The following is a 19,972-nucleotide window of genomic DNA, read 5'->3' on the forward strand; positions in this document are numbered from 1 at the left end:
CTCGGCCCGCCATACAGCGAAACATGTCATGGTTTGTGGCCGGGCGGCATGCACTTTAAAGTGCCAGCGTGCCTCCCGGCCACAAACCAGGACATGTTTCGCTCTATGGCAGGCTGAGGCGGCATGGCTTTAAAAATAATAAAAAATAAATAAATGTGCCAGCCCGCGCACCAGCAGAGGCGGGTAAAAAAAAACCACACACACACACACAAAATAAAAACAAATTACAATTACTTACATTACAAATAATTTTGAATCCCCCCCTCCTTCTGTCCGATCCACATACCTTTTCCAGCTGTGGATTTCAACTCTCCTCTTGTCCGCCCGCCATGATGAAAGTGTAAAAAATTAAATAAAAAAGCAACTTACTTAGGCAAGGCTGTCAAGGCATGATTTGCTGCTCCCAGATCAGGAGGCGGGAGAATCATGTGCCTCCTTTGCAAACAGAATTTTTCGCCTTTTAACCCTTGCTTAACTCTTAAAAGGTGAAAAATTCCTTATGCAAAGGAGGCCAATAGTTCTCTCGCCTCCCCCTACAGTTAGCACTAAGCAGACTCAGAGTCACTGTGACTTGAAGTCTGGCAGCAACAGCCTTTTTAATTATTTTAAAATTTCTTTTTTCCCCCCCGCCTCCCCTGCCTCCCCTGACTGCACGTCCCTAATTCATATCCCCACACCAATTGTCCCAAACATCATGCAGAAAGCAGAGCTCCAACTTCTCAATGACAACACGGTTTTCTCAGCAGTTCCAAGAAGGCTCCACATCCATTTGCACTTCTCAGATGACCCTGAGGACACCTCCTAGTGGCCTCAATGACACTCTAAAAGAATGCAAATGACCAGCTGTCTGCAAGGAATATAAATCCATCCATTGCCCATCCATTTTCAGAGCTGAAAAAGCTTCGTGGATGAAAAGTGAAACATCTTCAAAGAAAAAAAATCCAGTTGCCTCTTGAAAATGCACCTTTGGGACAACCATGACCTGGATGACTGAAGATCTCCATAGACATTTAACGGTATTAGTCTATATAATGCCCATGACGAGTACTGATAAATTAGCAAACAAAGATTAATTGGACTGTCAGTCAATCTGAACTTGAAGTTCCTTATTCTGTTTCCTTTCTTTATTCCCTTGGGCTTTATTTCAATATTTTTTTGGCTGCCTAGACTCCATGTGAGTAAACTGAAGAACTACATCCTGATTGGTAAACTCCATGAAATCATAATTTCCTGAGAATCCCAACTAGAGATCACAGCAAAACTATGGAAGCTACTTGTGATTTTCTGAATGTAAATTATGGCTCTTCTACAATCAGAGCAGAAAATGCTACCTGTATAGTTAACAGATAACTGAGAATATTTCTGAAGCATACCATCATCAGATACTTTCTGCCTTTTTTTATTCTTTTTTTTCTCTTTGCGCCTTTGTCGTAGGGCAGTTTTAGGATCAGTAATCCAGGCTTGATAAAGAAACTAGAAGGGAAAAATCAATTTATTCATGTTCTCTAGTAAGTAAATGTTAAGCAGATAACAAAAAGCATATAGATTTGGAAAATGTATTTAGAATTGGGAGATTATGGAAACATAAATCATTTAGGAAATGATTCATTCAAGTCTAAATATTTCAAATAATATTTGTGACTTTGATAAATAAAAACATTTGAGCAGAACTATAGATTCTTATGAATTTGGTATGCATCTGTAACAATTATGTTAAAAAATCTGAAAAAGAAACAATAATTTATATACAGACTACAGTGTTCAAGTTAATTTTAACTTTAGTGTCATACAAATACAAACCAGATCCAGTTAGGCAATATCTGGAATTATTTTTAAATGATTGACCAAATCTTTCAAAACAGGAATACGTTTTTCATGTTATTATTCCTTGGTATTAAATATTTATTTGCCCAATCCATAACTTATATGATTAATAAAATATTTCTGTAATAACTGTTAGATTAAAAAAAATGAATCTGCAGAATGAAAACCTTTTTCTAGCTAACACTGTATTATTAATGACACTTATTAGCTGTAGCCAACACAAATATATAGATGCATGCAAAGGAAAGCAGATGAGAAAATAAACAGAAGATTGTTTATTGACAAGATAAGCATGCTTAGATAGCATATGTCATCATTATATAAATCACTAATGTTACCCTAGCTCAGTGGTTGGCAAACTCATTAGTCAACAGAGCCAAATATCAAAAGTACAATGATTGAAATTTCTTTTGAGAGCCAAATTTTTTAAACTTAAACTATATAGGTTGGTACACTGTTATTAACTTAATTAGGATATTCCTAAACTGGCCTTTGCTAAAAATGTCCTCAATCTGATTGAGGTACATTAGCTGAGGTCGACCCCTTCCAACTCTCCCATCCACACTCGTCTTGTATACTTGTTTCGTCTATCTCCTTTCGTTCATACTCTCTATATGTCCAAACCATCTCAATATACCTTTCTCAATCCTCAACACTACATCTTCTTTCACTCCACAACGTTCCCTAATATTAACCCTATAAACTTTACTTAAAGTTTTAAGTCTGTTAAACTATAGGTACGTTGAATAAAACTTGATATAATAATAATGATATTATTTATTGATAAAATTAAATTCCTTACAATTTACCTTACAATATCCATAAAATTAAATCATGACAATGACTGACGAACACTAATGTGAACAATGGCCTTGGAAAGTTTGGGTAAGTCAAGTTTGTATGTTGTTGTTTTTAATTTTAGGCACGATTCCAGGTTCTCCTCAATAAGACGACTTCTCAATTTATTCTTGATAAGGTTCATGCTTGAAAATGATTGTATGCATAAATATGTAGACCCGAATAAGGAAAGAACAGCAAATGCTAGTTTTTTCAATTGACTTTATGAGTCAGGAATATTATTCCAGGTGTTAAAAATCAACATATCTTCCTTCTCCAGGTTTTTCAAAGCAGGCCACTTGTGCTGTGAATTAAGTTCACATTTGTTTTTCTCCAATGTTTCTATATCAACACAAAGACGTTCAAATTTCAAGCTCCACCATTCTTTGTTTTTTAAATCCAGCAATTGCATTTCAAAGTTGCCAATGTCAATATTAAAGGGAGAAAAATTTAATTCTGTTACAGTAGCATTAAGAAGTTTTTTTTAACAAAGGCTAATGTCGCTTTGCTGTTTCTGAATTCCTGAAGCCTGTTGAGAAGAGCTCCCCTCATATTTAAAAATGTTGTTTTGAAATAGCAAATGTCAATATCAGAATTATTTTCTTGGTAATGTTTCAACAGGCTTGGAAAGTGAATCAAAGTTTCTCTTTCAAAATCTTGAGCAAAAAGAGATCATTTGTTTTCGAATGAAATAACTTCTTCTAACATCGAAAAAAATGTGTTTCCTTTCCCCTGTAGTTTACGATTAAGCTGATTTAGATGAGACGTAACGTCTACCATGAAATAAATTTTTTGGATCCACTGATCGTTCATTAGTTCTGGATAGTGAACACCCTTCTCAAGGAGAAATGCTTTAATTTCTGTTAATAAGGAAGCGAAATATTTCAAAATGTTTCTTCTTGATAACCAACGTACCTTGTTATGCTGCAGCAGAAGATCTGTGTACTCACTCTCCATTTCAACTAAAAATTCTTTAAATTGGCGATGATTATAGCTTTAGCTATAATGGAGTTGATAATCTTAATCACCAATTCCATAACTTTGCAAATTTCTTCTGGAAATGTCTGAGCACAAAGCACTTCTTGATGAATGATGCAATGGTAAGTAAGTATCTTGTGATTAATTTTTTCTTTCAAAATAGCAACAAACCCATTTCTTACGCTGGTCATACTTTTTGCCCCGTCTTTGAAATTGAGACAGTTTTATCGAGTGGAATATGATGTTTTTCAAAGCACTCAATTACAGCATTTGCTATATCCTCTCCACGTGTTTAACCTTTGAGTGGCAATAATCCTAAAAGTTCTTCCTTAGGACCTGTAGATGAAATAAAAAGTGAAACTTGCGCTGTATCATTTATGTCACAAGACTCGTCAACTGCTATTGATAAAGCTGAAACCAATTTAAGATCTTCAACTTGCTGGTTGGTTATATTCGAAGACATTTTGACTGTTATATCTTTCACTGTTTTAGCAGACAATGGTAACTCTTTAATTTTTTTTAGAATATCTACTTTGTTCTTAAAATCCCGAAATAGCTCTTCAGATGCATTTATAAAACAACTTTTTATGTATTCGCCGTCTTTATGTGGTTTTCCTCTCTTAGCAACCTCTTGACTAACCACAAAACTTGCAATATTAACATTGTTGGAAGATTGCATCCAGTAATTAAATCAGAACTTGATTTTTCTTGACTCTTCTGAAGTTCCTCATCTGCTTTCTTCCTTGCATCACCGACAGGATATTTAGTATTAAATGACACATTTTTAGTTGTAAAGTGTCTCTCCAAATTTGATTTCTTGTTATGTGCCAATTTTTCCTGACAAATAAGACAGGCCGGAAGGCCATTTAAGTTTTGAATAAACACAAAAGTCTTGGTCCATTCAACTTTAAATTCACGGTTTTTGTCTTCCGTTTTTCTTTGCTTCTTCTTTGTAGCCATTTCAAGCAGGGCACCTAAAAATGTTTCATTTTATAATAATAAAGCCACCAACACAAAATAATTATAATTCCAAAATTGATGACAAAAATACCTGTAGGATTTGCAGCTGATTGGTAAAATACAGGTAACTTTATGCTTCAAGTAGGTACTTTTGTCACCCACGCGTGATTTGCGGATGCGACTAACCACTGCACAATGAGACTTTTGACTGACTGACTCACTCAAGTTGTGCATGAATCGTTCGTGCCTCCCTACGCTGCGTATCCCGTGGCCCACCTGCGCTGCATCTCCTGTTGCCCGACCGACCGATACCCCCACTTCTTCTAATGCTACTTCTTCAAAATAGACTCACCCAGGCTGAAAACCGACTTCTGCGTATGGGCCACAAAGTTTCAATCAAACTGTACATGCATGCTCGCACATGATATTTTGTGGAAGAGCCACACTCAAAGGGCCAAAGAGCAGCATGTGGCTCGCGAGCCGTGGTTTGCCAACCACTGCCCTAACTGTATTTAAAACTTCTGTTTTAATGCATAACATACACTTTGGTGTGTATTAATATACGTATTTTAAAAAATATTTAACTTCATAAAAATAAAATAGGATATGAGCTTGTGACTTATGTACATAGAAAAAAAATAATTTAAAAAAAGGAGGGAGCTTCTGTCAATGTTCTGTCTTCTTTGAAATCCACAAGTCCACAAGTCTTAAAGTTACCAAGTTTGAAGACCCCTTCTCTACAATATATTAACAACTTTTGACAGAACAAATTCAGAGATGCTTTAAGGTTAGCTGTTCTTAAATACAGACTCCCAAATTTTCTATAATCTACCTTCTGTTTTGCATTCTTGTGCAATCTTTCTGACAAATATTATCATATAGAGTAAAATCCCACTTTACTAAATTTATCCAGTACCTAGAAATACATGCAATTTGATGGAATCTGTTTAATACAGTTTAGATAAAAAGTCAAGGATTATGCCAAAGATTTGGCTTTGCATTTTCTTTCTGATATTTATCATTATAGCTAAATCGAGATCTCAACATCAGGTTGGTTAACTGAAAACATTAAGTCAAATCCTTGGTTGTCACAAAACCTCCTTAAACTCATATTAAGAGGAAAAATGCAGTAAAGGGATACTCTGCAGAATACAATGGGAACAAGATCTTATTCTACATGGTATAGAATATCAAATACCTTTGCAGCTCTGATTAAATACTGAAGAATAGTTTTGGGCAGTTTAATAATAGACTTTGGCAAGGCTAAAATGGCTGAAGCAAATTTCGCAATAGCTCTCTACAAAGAAGGACAAAGCAAGATAAATTAATGAAATTGTAAAGGCTAATATTTTAAGAAACACACTGTAGAATTCTATTAGCAGTAGGATTGATATTAAGTTAAAAACAACGTTAATTGAGCATTCAATTTTGCCGTGCATTAGATTTAGTTACAGGACAGTACATAAAAGTGATTTAGTTACACAAGTAACAATCATATATTAGTAGTCTGAATTAGGAAAGCACATTCTAAACGAATCTTTAGTAATCCACCACTATAGTTACACATCCTTGTATTTGCCTCTAATATCTTTATGAATGGATAGAAAATTCATGACAGACATATACATATACTGTACCATTCTATAATTTCTCAGATTTTTTTTTAAAAAAAACTAATTCATCTGCTGCAAGATAAATAAGAAGGGTACAATGAAAAACTAGTATAGAACAGTTTAGGACAAACCAATATAAACTCAGGATATTTATATAATTTTTGGATCCATAATACACAAAAATAACTTTCAACTCATGAACTTTAAACTAGCATCTCTGATAAAGCTAGAAAATACTGCCAGGTTTCAAATGAACAATACATCTTTTGTAATTGGTATTTATCATGTAAGCTAATATAAATTAATAAATATGTTCAATCGTAACAAAATAAAATTAATGTGTCCTATAAAGGATAGCTTGAGAAGCTGGTATTACAGTTTCAGTTAAATTAACTACTAATGCAACACTCTCTGTATGAGCTGCAGTTGATACAAAATGCAGCAGCCAGACTACTGGAAGGACAATCCTAACAATGGAGAATAGCAACTATTTTATAGCCTTTGTTTTGTTTACCAGCAGTCTTCTAGACCAAAATCAAAATGTTTAATTTATTCAGTGGGTTATTTTGAATAATATCTCATTTGAATTTAATTTGCTTATTGGTCTGGACTTCTACAGATGTTGAGACTCTTACTTCCTTTCAAAACCAATGAGGCATGGACAATAACTCAGGCCTCTCTATGATATCCCTATTTGTGGAGCGCTCAAACAAGTGTCCACATAAACAAGTGTATTTGGCCCATACTGATTATAGGCACCATAACAGCATAGGCTTGGATATAATAAAAATGGATTGGTTTTAACTGAATTGATTAATTCATGCATATTGCTATTGTTGGCTGTCTAAAGTCTCTTTGGATTGGGATAGTTAGAAAAAGAAGTCAAACTAATAATCAAACAAAAATTACAATATTTAGTTAGGCAAAATGTAAAGTATATACTGTAGAGTGAATCTGCCCTATGAATTCAATCCAAATATATAGCACTTTATAGAAATTATCATGCTCAATTTACCACAAGCTCCTAAATAAATAATCCCAATCTTCATTTTAAAAACTTCTGATATCTTACTGAGAGCCAGCTGTACAATTATGGATGCAGATGTGATAGGATCACATGTACCTGGACTATGCTATAATTTTCCATGCTAATTTACCTCTATGGTCTCTTTAAAGAATTTAGGCCATGGAATACACCGAATATCAGATTGCCCTACTTTATGAAAATACAGATAAGGTAATCCATGGGTGTGTGGATATGTTCAAAACATTCAGATGACAGCTCTGGTTGTGAACCTATCTTGACATTTTTGCTCTTTTGATGTCTAGGGGCACCTGTTCTGAATCTGAATATGCATAAATTAATCAGATTGCTGGAGTCTGTTATATCTAAACAGTATTGGCTTAATTTCCTCTAAGATAGATACATTTATTTTCAATATATTGTCAGCCTTATTTGTAACTAGAGATTTATTCAAAGATCTATGCTTACAAAAGTTTATCTTCAAACCTGTAGTCTTTTCACCCAAGGCAAAAGGCATCTAAACAATATCAAGGAATGGAAACTGAGAGGTTTTTAAATAACTTATTATTGATATATTTTAAAAAATACATTTAAGGACATAAAAAAATAAAAATAACCAGGCTACATGTATAATTGAATGGAAAGCCATCTCCAATATCATTCTTGTATTGCAGAACTATGACAATTATGATGTACACAAAAATCAGTTAAACAGAATCAATATATATCATCATTATTTTGTCACAATTCAGACCAATCAAACTGCCTTTGTAGGCAAGGTATGGACAAAAAGTCAAGTTGGCAATGTCCATTAAAAAATAGGCATAGATTTGATCACAAATTTGTGGCCACCATTTTGAGCACATCCGGTAGCCAATCTTGTTTGTAGGAATACCATACAAGTGAAAACAGTACCTGGAAAGCAGATCTTTTGGGAGGCTCTTCCTCTTCCTTTCCTTCCTCTTCCTCCTCTTCTTCACTGTCCGACTCAAACAAATAATAATCTCCACTTCTGACCACTAAGCAAAATGAAATATTCTTTTTATTTCTCGTAAGGAAACAATTCTCATAAGAGCTATCCTGAGCCAGGACTCAAAGACTCAGAGAAGTAGGTCTATAGTTATAGGAATCAGTGGCAGGACATACAAAAATGGAGAAAAGGCAAGCAAGGCACATAGATCTCTTGGGATGTTTGTCATCACAAAAAAGAAACCTCAATAATAGGAACATTATAGAATAATCAGATGAAAAGTTGAGGAAAAAGTTGGAATATGTTAATGAAAGTTTGCAACATTCATAACTTCCAAAAATTGTTTATTTGTGAGAGGTTGAGAGTTTTCTAATTCCAGAGGAACAAATGAAAATAATATGTGCTCTCTTCCCCCACCAAAACAATAGCTCAAAAATTAATACTGCTAAAAGTCTGCTAGCATGTGGAAGCATTCTTCTCTTTTCCTATAGTCTTTAAGCTTAATATTAACAACACGATAAATACATTCTTGTAGATAACACTTTCTGCTTGTAAATTGTGAAATGGATGCCTCCATATCTTCAAGTTGTAAGAGAATATGAATGAACTGGGCCTTATATCCTTGAACAGAAGCTCATTTTTTGAAACATTAAATAAGCTAATAAGTCCAAATGGATAAAAAAAAAAAGAAAAAATAAATTAAATATTAAATATTAAGCAAGAGATAAAATTAAAGTCATAGCATTACATTTGCCTATTAAGACAATGTTTGCAAGTAAAGTAAAATATTTTAATATATTTATTATTATAATAAGAAACACAGATAGAATGACTTTTGAGATTATATTTGACCCTCATTATATAGCTTTCTGAACCATAAAAATAAATTATTCAATCATACCTTATCCTATATTTTATCTAACCATATATTAAATAATGTATCTTAGGTCGAAGATAAATTGATAAGCTGTGCCCTATAGAAAATGTTTCTTTAGCTTGAAGATTAAAAAGAAGTGGAAAGCAAATAAGGAAAATATCTGAATAATATAGAATAATCAAAAGCTAGAAAATTGAACAGTGAAGAAAATGTAGTCAGATAATTATCTAAAACAAGGAAAGAAGAGCTTGGGTACCATAGAAGGAACTGTAGTGATGCAGTGGTTAGAATGTAGTATTGCAGGCTAACTCTGCCCACAGGAGTTTGATCCTGACTGGCTCAAGTTTGAAACAGCTTTCCATCCTTCTGAGGTCAGTAAAATAAGGACCCAGAGTGTTGGAGGAAGTATGCTGATATTGTAAACTGCTTAGAGAATACTATAAAGCACTATGGAGCAATACATAAACCTAAGTGTTATTGCTCTTGCTGTATACAGTTATGGTTTTGATCATATCACCCTGATTTATGAACTGCTACACACAAAATTAATCCATAGCATAGATGTATTTTCACAGAAAATCGCCAATCTCTTTCTTATTTGAATTTTATTATTTACAAATTTTATAATTAACTTTACTTAGCTGCATATTGGAATTAACTTTAGACTTTTATTCTAATGTCACATACCAATATATAGTTTGAAAATTACAGTATGTAATCTAGGATGTATATGTAGTTGGTATCTCCTAAAAGTATGAGTAGTTGTTTGCATAAAGATGGCATGTAAATCTACTTGTAAAAGATCACATTGGTTGTAAAATATGTACAGTGATAGATGAAGAGTAGATCTATTCTCGCTCAGGGGGCACTATGAATCTCCTTGGTAACAATATGTTCCATCCATAAAATAGGAATATATATGACATCTTATTTAAACAGTGATTCTAAATTATCATTGTAATTTATAATTCAGTTTCTTTTCTCAAAATGCATTTATCTAAACTTCTGTTCTTTTATGGCTATATTAAAATAATTCATCCATTTTTTATTAGTAAGTGAACTGACAAATAAATTATAATAATCTATAATCATTTAACTTATTATTATCTCTTAGTGTCCTTAACAGAAGTCATTAGTAAGTCTTATATAAGTCATTAGTAACCCTTATATAATTCAACTGCACATTGCAGGGTCTATACCCAATTAATGCAAGTTGATATATCTATAGAAGGATGGTATGATTAAACTGCAATAATGCACTCTTGCAGGCATTAATTAATGTGGTAGAGAAATGTGACTCAATTGAAAATTGCAGCTTAATTTTCAATAAGATCGTATGTCTCTACTTACAAACCATTTCTTCACACATCGGTTGTAACTGATCATTGAAATGGAGGATGTACAGACAGTAAACCAGTGAAACAACATTATTTTCTTCTCCACAGACTAATTCTTGCACATGTTTTGGAGACTTCTAGACAGCAACAGGTGTGTGAAAACATGTTTTTCATGCCATGCAGAAGAAAAGCCCTGAGAATTCTATGTCAGCACAGAAGGCATAAGATAATGGACACTTTCTGTTGAGATACAACAGTACTCTTCAAATATTATATTAAAATATTTAGAAATGAAATTGGCTCACCAAATATGGAATTACAGTTCTGTGGATAATTATTTTAAAAGGGCATATAATACTAGTGGATAGTATTCATTTTCAGGGCTTGGCCACAGGTTGCGGTTCACAAGTATATGCATTATTGCAATAATATGGATTCTATAGTGGTTTCCTAAAACATGTAATGAGGGTAAAATGAATCAGAAAGAATGAAATGAGCTGGAATAATTTAACAAAGTTTATGTATGGATGCAGGTCACTTTCACAGAATAGACTATAAGAGAAAGCAGGGTAAGTATACTAATTCACACCACTTTCTGCCTGGAATAAAATCCACTGCAAAAGATAACCTGGGATCCCTAAAGCCTTTGAGTCATTCTTATTATCTGAATTTCAACTATTTTTCTGTCACAGCAAAACTAATGAGGATTAACAGAGACCATATCCTGGTCCATTTGGAAAAGCTACAGATTCAAAACACATTACTTGCAATGATTTGTTTTTCTGAAAAGTAAAACAACACTGGGTCTTCAATAACCATTTGAAAATAGGATAGGTCTCTATAAATTTTCATCATGCCCTTTAGAAACATAAATATATGTAAACACACACGCACACACACATCTATATATATGCATAGGCACAGTTTACTTGTGACTTGACAGAAACAAAAATCTGGAATATTTGTTAAACAATTGCATAGGTATTTTTGCTACAGCAGGAATAGTTGTAAAATATTTACTGTATGTTTCTTTCACATAGTGAATATTTGCTTAAGGAGCTAACTGGAACTTGCATCAGCATATGGTCACCTAAAAGAAACACATTTTTTCTCTGTGAAATCTTTTGGTTCCACATGACTATCAAGTCACAAGTCTAAAACCATGCATAAAACAAATAGGTCTTGGGAATGCCTCCATTCTGGTCAAGGATATAAGGGCTAAATTCATGTACTTTAAAGATGATTGAGAAACCTACTGGAAGCATGATCAACCCAAGGCCGCCACCACTGCTTTTTTTTGCCCTTGGTTTTTTCTTTGTCTGCTTCTCCTAAAATGAAATATGTCCAAACATTAATTTTACAAAGTGAAAAACATTATTATGTCTTATATTTTCCCCCCATTTTTTGCAATCTGCGTAAGAGCAGACCCAATTCTAATACTTTCAAGAGACAAAACACAAAAAGCTTTTGCTTACTATTATTATAACTACTCTATTCATAGAACCTGGCTACTCTGACATAGAGACAAAATAGAATTGGACTTCAAATTTTTCTATATTTAAGGAATTGTTAAAAAATGCTTGTTCTTTATTATAAATTAAAACTAAGCTGCAGCAAGTTAAAGTTTATTATATAAAAACGAACACAAACAACTGAAACCCAAAATATCTGTTTGAATTTATAAAATACGTTACTTGACTCAAATTTTGCTTCAAATGAAAAATCTGATAAGATAAAAACATTTGCTATTCTAAAATTGTTTAAGTATCATATAGAAAACCAGTTCAAATTCCAAGCTGAACTGTGCTCTAAATACCAATTTTTATAAGGCCTGAAAGCTTGTTATATTCTACAATTTTACATTATACTTTAGCGTTCCAATCCCAAACCCTGCTCTTCATAGAAAGAGACAACATGTTTTTGTAGATAACCAAATGTTATTCTTCCTCTCCAGTGAGAAGGAAGCGTAAGAGAGGGATACCATGGGAAGAGAGTAAGAGTTATTCCCAAGTAAATATGCAGAGAGCAGATTGTGAAGTCCACCCAACAAATGTCTGGATAAGGCACTATACTTTCCTATATATGTTCATGTTACTAATACTAAGGTCCAAACAATAAATACCAACGTCGGATATAGTGAAGGAATAGTACCATCATCATCATCTTCTTCAGCAATCTTTTGAATTTCTTGCACATCCGGGGCTTCTTCACTCATGCTCAGCACCTTTTCTTTACCCTTTTTATACTTCTGTTGTCTAGCTTTGATATGATCCATCCTGTCAAAAGAGAGTTTGCACTCTCAGAATTCAAGTATTATCTTTGTGAACCCAAAGAGGACAAGGATTTTAAAATATTATATGGTATTCTTTTTTTTAACATTTTTTTTTTTAAAAAATGTTCTCTATATACAATTATAGGTATACATTCACATAGTTATTATTCTTTTTTTACATGCATGGTTCCTATACATTTGTCATTCCATTTATAGAATTATAATATTCCATTTGGGTTGCTTTGTTTACCATCCCTCGCCTGTTTTGAAAACACCTTCTTCTCCCTTTCTTTTCTCCCTCCCTCTCTTCTCTACTCCCTTCCTTCCTCCTTTCCCTTCCTTCTTCCCTTACCTCTCCCCTCCTCAGAGGTGGGTTCCTACCAGTTCGCACCAGTTCGGTAGAACCGGTTCGTCAAATCTACTGAACCGGTTAGAAGAGGTTCCACCAGTGGACCCGGAAAGCAGGCCACACCTACAGAAGAGGTTCCAAAAATGTTTGAAACACACACACACACACACACACACACAGACTCACACAGAGAGGGAAAGAGAAAGAAAGGAAGAAAGAAATAAAGAAAAAAGAAAGAAAAAGTGAGAGATGAAAGAAAAAAAGGAAAAAGGGACAGAGAGACAAAAGGAAGGAGAGAGAGAAAGAAAGAAAGAAAGAGAAAGAAAGAAAACACATGGCTGGCTAGCCACTCCCACCAGGTCACATGGCCGGCAAGCCACTCCCACAAAGGAGGCCACACCCACAGAGTAGGTTTGAAAATTTTTTGAAACCCACCACTGCCCCTCCTCCTCTCTTCCTCTTCCCCTTCCTACCCTCTATCCTTCTCCCTTCCATCTTCCTCTCCTCCTCTCTATCTTCCTTCCCTTCTCTTCCTCTCATCTCCTCTCCTCTCTTCCTTTCTCTCCCTACCTCCTTTCTCTACTTTCTTGTTTCCTCGTCTCCTTTCCCTTCCTTCTTCCCTTACCTCTCCCCTACTTCTCTCTCTCCTTCTCCCTTCCATCTTCGTCTCCTCACCTCTCTCTTCCTTCCCTCCTTTTCCTCTCATTTCCTCTCCTCCTCTCTTCCTTTCTTTTTCTATTGTTGCAGGTGTCTCTTCCAGCTCTTAATTTATATTTTCTTGGGGTGGTATTTCCGCAAACCAAAAAATCATTGAATATCATTTTTTGTTCCAAGGATTTTAAAATATTATATGGTATTCTTAATATATTATCAAATGACATTACATTTAGGCTTATATTACAATAAACGTTAGCAAAGAAATAAATTACACAATGTTGTATAGAACTTTGGATGGAAATGCCTGATTTTTCCTCCTATATTATAAATTGCAGAAGAACTGTAATATTTCCTCTTGTGTTTTCTCCTCATCTTTTTTTGGGGTGTGGGGGTGTCAACAGAACCTCTGTACTCATAGGTATTTGAGCTTATGTAAACTTACATTCAGGATTGTACATTGTCTTCTAAAGTATGGCTATAAGGTACAGATGTTTCAGCTGGACTATTATGTACAGTATATAGCATTGTAATCACTACTATGTTTCTCTACATGTTTTGGGGTTTCATATCTTACTTGACTTTCACTCATTTTGTTATTAGCTCTGTCTTAGATTGGGGTGTCAAAGTAGCGGCCCATGGGCAAGATGTGTCTTGCATTGGCCACGCCCAACCCTGCTCCATGAAAAAACATCACGAAACTTCATGTGATGGTAATGTGACACCGCAAGTTTGACATCTGTGTCTTGTATTGGTAGATGAAACTATAATATTCATGAGACACTCTCAAAATTCCAAAGTTTCTCACTGCCTTCTGTAGCAACATCAATAAAGTCATGGTTAAGTACTTTTTCTCTGATTAATGTAGTAGTGTTATATGACAACATCCAGAAAGGAATGTTTAAGAGAAAATAAAAGCATACTGTCTCTTCAGTTGATCCATTGATTTTTTCTCTTCCTCAATTCTTGCTTTTACAGCTTTCACAATTGTGGCCTGGAAGAGTTCAGCACCTCTGGAAAAATAAATACATATATACTAGGAAAAAAATAATGCAACACAAACAGATAGGATGACAGTCACAATTGTAGTTTTTCCACCAAGATGGAAACCAAAGGTGAAACTGATTCAACAGATTGGCTGAAACAGTGAGAATAAGGAAAACATTCTGATACGTACTTCATAAGATTGACTTTCCTAATCAATATATGAATTTTCATTTCTGTGATAAGAACTTTCCTTGATTAATATAGACAAATTACATATTTCATTTCACTTTTATAGTTTACATAATATTTAATCAAAATACATGTCTGCATGAATCTATACATTTATTAAAATACAATGCTTCACTTTACCTGGAAGCCAGAATCTGTGAAGCTTTAATATCAGCAACAACATGAAGGAAGTAGTAACTCATGAAAACTCTTCTTTGGAGCAATAGAAAAGCAAAGCAAATGCTATCCCAGATTATTCCTGCCTCTCCACTTGGCAATTTACACTCTGGATCATCCAAAGCTGACAAGAACAAGCATTAAGGATAAGCATCAAAATATTGCAAGATTTTTTCTGAGCTGACTAAAGAGAACAAAAAGGTTTAGGAACTTTCAATCCATGTCTACAAGATTTAAACATCATAAAGATGGAGCAGGAGAAGAATTATCTATTTGTGACTCTAGATAAATATGTACATTTCTCCTGTGTCCCAACTCAAATTCTAATCCAGGAAACAACTGGAAGATAAATGCACCATCTCCTTTAATGGAACATCTCAGAGAGCCATAGAACTGAAGATGGCACAATGGGAAGATCCCTATTTCTCTTCTTCTATATTCTTGTAGTCTTTGTGCTAAACTACTCACTTATATACAGGTTCTTCATTCTATACCAAAGTGATATGAATCACAACAGGGTTATAACACAAGACATTTTCCCAAGAATATAATGCTGAAATTAATAAGCAGTTTTTAAATAGGAAAGACATGAAAAATAAAGCAAACATAATTTTTAAAAATGTAGTATAATATTTGTAGTGATTAGGTCCAACATCTATATGAATAACAAAATACAATCTACAAATAAAAACAAACCGATGAAATTATCAGATACAACATCTGGTTAGAGAAGGGCTGTCAAACTTGTAGCCCATGGGCTGGATGTGTCACATACTGGCCAAGCCCACACCTGGTTTAGCGAAGGGGGAAACGTCACATCACGTCACATGATGACAACGTAACACTGCGAGTTTGACATCCCTGTTAGAGTGTGCTTTGTCTATGCTATTACTTCAAAATAAAAAACTAAAAAACTCTGCCTATCTTAGATAAAATATATAAAAATGGTGCCAAATTCTCAGAGAAAAATGTTTTTCCACCATTTATTTTCCAAATCTGAATTATTCTACACTTTACTATAAAAATAATAAAATGATTTTTAATTTCAGAGACAGAAACAAGTCTGTTTATTGTTTTTTAATGATTGCATTTGAAAGACTTTAATGGAATTTTAAAAAGAAGTATACAAATAACTTTATAAGTCTAAACTTACGGATGTCATAACCTTTAACTGTACAAGCCAGACTGAATGCTTGAATCACCCAACAGCTATTGTTGATCAATGACTTGATGTAGCCGCATGCTCCTATCTGGAATAAATAAATAGAAAAATTGAAATTTTCTTTTCTTTAGTGTTTGTAACTAAAATGTATATGCTCAGTGCAGCGCTTTCTTTTATAATATTTAACTAGATAAGCAAATAAATAAATAATATAATAAAATAAAAGCTTATCAATACTACAAGGTATAACTGTTTACACAAAGATTAAAAAATATAAATCCAATTATTCTTTTCTTTGATGTTTGTAACACTTCAACTGAATATGCTCAGTGCAATACTTTCTTTTATAACTTTTAAAATAATCTTATACCTCGTTTGACCTCTTTCATTGTAAGTGTCATAAATACAATAAATCAAAAAATGTTTTGTAACTAGTTCAGTATCAATACTGTAAAATACCACTTCTTTTTTTAATTCAAATTTGTGACCATATCAGATACAAACAGGGACATCAACTCTGTGGTAGATTTCTCAGTACAAAGAGGGAAACTGCAGTTAAAACTGCAATGATAAACATTAATTGATGTTTCTGTTTAGAACTTCAAACAATCTGGAATGGAGCTTGAAGAAATCTCAAAGGCAAGGAAAGAATGGAAATAAACATTTTCAATATTCAGCCACTATCCTCAGTACTCTGGCAATTTTGATCTTGGCAATTTTACAATGTATGAATATCAACTCCCAGAATAGGAATACATCTTGCTAAGGTAGATAAACACTGTTTTATATATAACCACAACACTTTGATATCAAGAGTTGAATGGTTTCTAGAAAGCAAGAAAAAGATGAACTAGTCTGGACTATTCACTGCACTATTAAAAAAAGGTAAAATAACAACTATATATTTATCTTCAGAAACATTTAATAATCATTTCACAAAAAGGAAGATACTTACCGATAAGATATTTTTCATTGTAATCACAAAGACATTATATGCAATCAGCCAATCCCAATATCGAAGGATGCTTCTGATTGGCTTCAGTAATAGTTCTCCTCCAAAAAGTAGAAAATAAAAACAGGCTACCAAGTAACCCATGCAAAATATACTGATCCGAGTGGTTCCCGTTATAAAGATGATAGTGAGAACAAACCAAAAGAGATAACTGAACATAACCACTTTACCCATGTCTAGATAGGATCTGTTGCAAAACAAAGTAAGAATGAGAGAGATCAAATTTATGCTCAGGTTATATACATTTTAATGTACAATAAAGTGATATAAGCCTATTCATATAAACATATATTACATATTGATGAAATGAGTATGTGTTTACAAGAAAACATTATCCATTAAACAGGGGGTTTTCAAACTGTGATGCAGAGAGCTCCTAATATGGTAAATTAATTTATAACACATCCCACCATTACTGATGAATAAAAAAACTAATGGTTGCATTGACGTTATATTTGACAGGAATACATATACACACACAACACTGAAATTTATGCATCACAACGCTTCTCACACAGCAATTGCTTGCTATCAGTTTGCTCAGGAAAAATAAATAAAATCCAAAAGATTTGACAGAATTCCCACTTTCCCCTCTGCATGTTTGATGAGGTTTTGTTTTAATTGCAACGTGCAAGTTGCTTACTTTTGAGAGGACGACTCAGGGCATTCATACTTTATGCTAAATTAACAAATTTAAAATTAATTTATATTTTTATAATTATAGCTAGCTATTGTAATTATTGTTTTGATAGCATTGTTTTCAACTGTTCACTTTTTTATTTGTCTCATTCATAATGTTTGGGTAAATTAAAGAGAGTTTATTAAACATTGGGTGAAAATTCTAAAATTTGTAATAGAGAAATTGTAAGGTTGCACTAGCTTTTTCAGGTGGCCAACAATTTCCTTCCTTCCTTCCATGCAAAAGCAATGATTCTTTGAAAGTATAGATGAACTTTTTCACTATTATAAACAGTAACATTTATAGTAATGCAATTTATCATGAAACTGATAAATTCAGACATCTGACTGTAGGAAATTGGGCTCTTGCAATGTCTTTTTATTTGGGACCATGCAATGTACTTTAGAATATAGTATGGAATCAATGCTACATAAATTTATCATGCAACAAGACTCTTGTCTTGTTCTCTTCCAGGAATTTGTTCCTAACTACCATAAACATATTAAAAATAAAGAAGAGCTGAAGGGAAATGGAGAATTTATTCTGTTACAGGCACTTGTTCTATTTGCAGGACAATCAGATAGAAATTATGTAACATCATTTAATTCTTTTATCAATTTTATATATTAAATAATTTGCATTTGATTATCCTGCAATTTTATATATTTTATTTTCTCAGTAAAGAATAAAATTTTGTTATTTGATAATCTTATTTCACCTTAGAAAATAGCAATATCAGACAATGTGCGTGAGTGACAACTGCAGTAAAGTTGCAGAAATACAATTCTGAACCTTACCAGTTCAAAGCTCACAAAGAGCATATGATTTATGTGAAGAAGTAATATAAGTACTCGTGTGATCAATGCCAATAGTCATTATCAAGATCTTACCGGCAATGAATAAAATCAGGAACAGGATTGTGTTGACTAAATGAAGCTGCTTCAAGGTTCATGCAGATTTCTACATTGTCTCCAGCCATGATGCGTACAGCAGCCTTGTTCTCATCTTCAAATGTCTGCCTTTGTAAGGATGCACATAGTAGCAACATGAAATCATCTGATGGAAGGAGATATTGAATTGAATATAGATGTGATGGATGTCTTATATGTTTTTCATATAAAAACTAAGGACCCAGTACAACCCTATGGAGGCAGAACCAAATTGTTCCTTGTGAACTCTAATCCTAGTCCACAAATTCAACCAGGAATGTCCATGTTATGATACACAAAGAGCAAAGAGGATCAACAATGTTCAGCAAATAATTTTCTCAGGAATAATGCCTTACTTAAAAATAGGTCACTATTAAGTCCAAGGTTTGAGCCAAATTTAGAAGGCTATGAGGCTACAAAGCAGAAATATTTCCACTCTACATTTTCTTGGCACTGAGGACCTTGTTACTTTATCTTTTGCATTTCAACTATTTATTCAAAACTTTTGGTGTCTTCAATACTGGACTGTACAGTAGCTGCAGTTTTGTCTAGCAATTTACTGTATCATGAAAATTTGTAGAAATATCAACCTTGGACTGTTTGACTACAGGTAGTCATCAACTTATTTGAACCCAAATCTTAGGTTGTTAAGTGAGACATTTATTGAGTTTTGGCCCATTTTACAACCTTTCAAGCCACAGTTAACTGAATCATTGCAGTTGTTAAGTTAAGGACACATTGCTAAGTGAACCTGGCTTCCCCATTGACTTTGTTTGTCAGAAGGTCGCAAAAGCTGTTTATAAGACTCCAGGACACTGCAACTGTCATAAATATGAATCAGTTGCCAAACATCTGAATTTTGATCATGTGACCATAGGGATGCTGCAATGGTCGTAAGTGTGAAAAATTTTTATAAGTCACTTTTTAAAATGCTATTGTAACTTTGAATGGTCATAAAACAAACTGTTATAAGTCAAGAACTACCTGTACTGTGTTAACTCTTTGAGACTGAATTATATTCTGTGATGACTGTTTTTCAAATCTAAAGTTGGCACATACAAAATTAATGTTCTTATATAAAACCTTACACTAAAATAAGAAAC

The 19,972-nt window shown here is 33.6% G+C and overlaps 1 protein-coding gene across 1 annotated transcript in view; it reads right to left on the minus strand.

Annotated features, from left to right (window-relative positions):
- PIEZO2 (piezo type mechanosensitive ion channel component 2) overlaps positions 1-19,972 on the minus strand; it is a 217,105-nt gene that overhangs the window by 32,579 nt on the left and 164,554 nt on the right. Inside the window, exons 25-34 of the mRNA XM_087707301.1 lie at positions 18,831-18,996; positions 17,201-17,448; positions 16,241-16,333; positions 15,052-15,211; positions 14,619-14,708; positions 12,572-12,696; positions 11,677-11,748; positions 8,152-8,255; positions 5,798-5,896; positions 1,374-1,473 (exon numbers count right to left, since the gene is read on the minus strand). Of these exons, the coding sequence (XP_087563427.1) occupies positions 1,374-1,473; positions 5,798-5,896; positions 8,152-8,255; positions 11,677-11,748; positions 12,572-12,696; positions 14,619-14,708; positions 15,052-15,211; positions 16,241-16,333; positions 17,201-17,448; positions 18,831-18,996 (1,257 nt within the window). The remainder of the gene's footprint in view (positions 1-1,373; positions 1,474-5,797; positions 5,897-8,151; positions 8,256-11,676; positions 11,749-12,571; positions 12,697-14,618; positions 14,709-15,051; positions 15,212-16,240; positions 16,334-17,200; positions 17,449-18,830; positions 18,997-19,972) is intronic.

The sequence above is a fragment of the Thamnophis sirtalis genome, unplaced genomic scaffold (assembly GCF_051295495.1).
Source record: "Thamnophis sirtalis isolate CommonGarterSnake01/CBP01778 unplaced genomic scaffold, rThaSir2_p1.2 scaffold_2, whole genome shotgun sequence".
NCBI classification, from domain to species: Eukaryota; Metazoa; Chordata; class Lepidosauria; order Squamata; family Natricidae; genus Thamnophis; species Thamnophis sirtalis.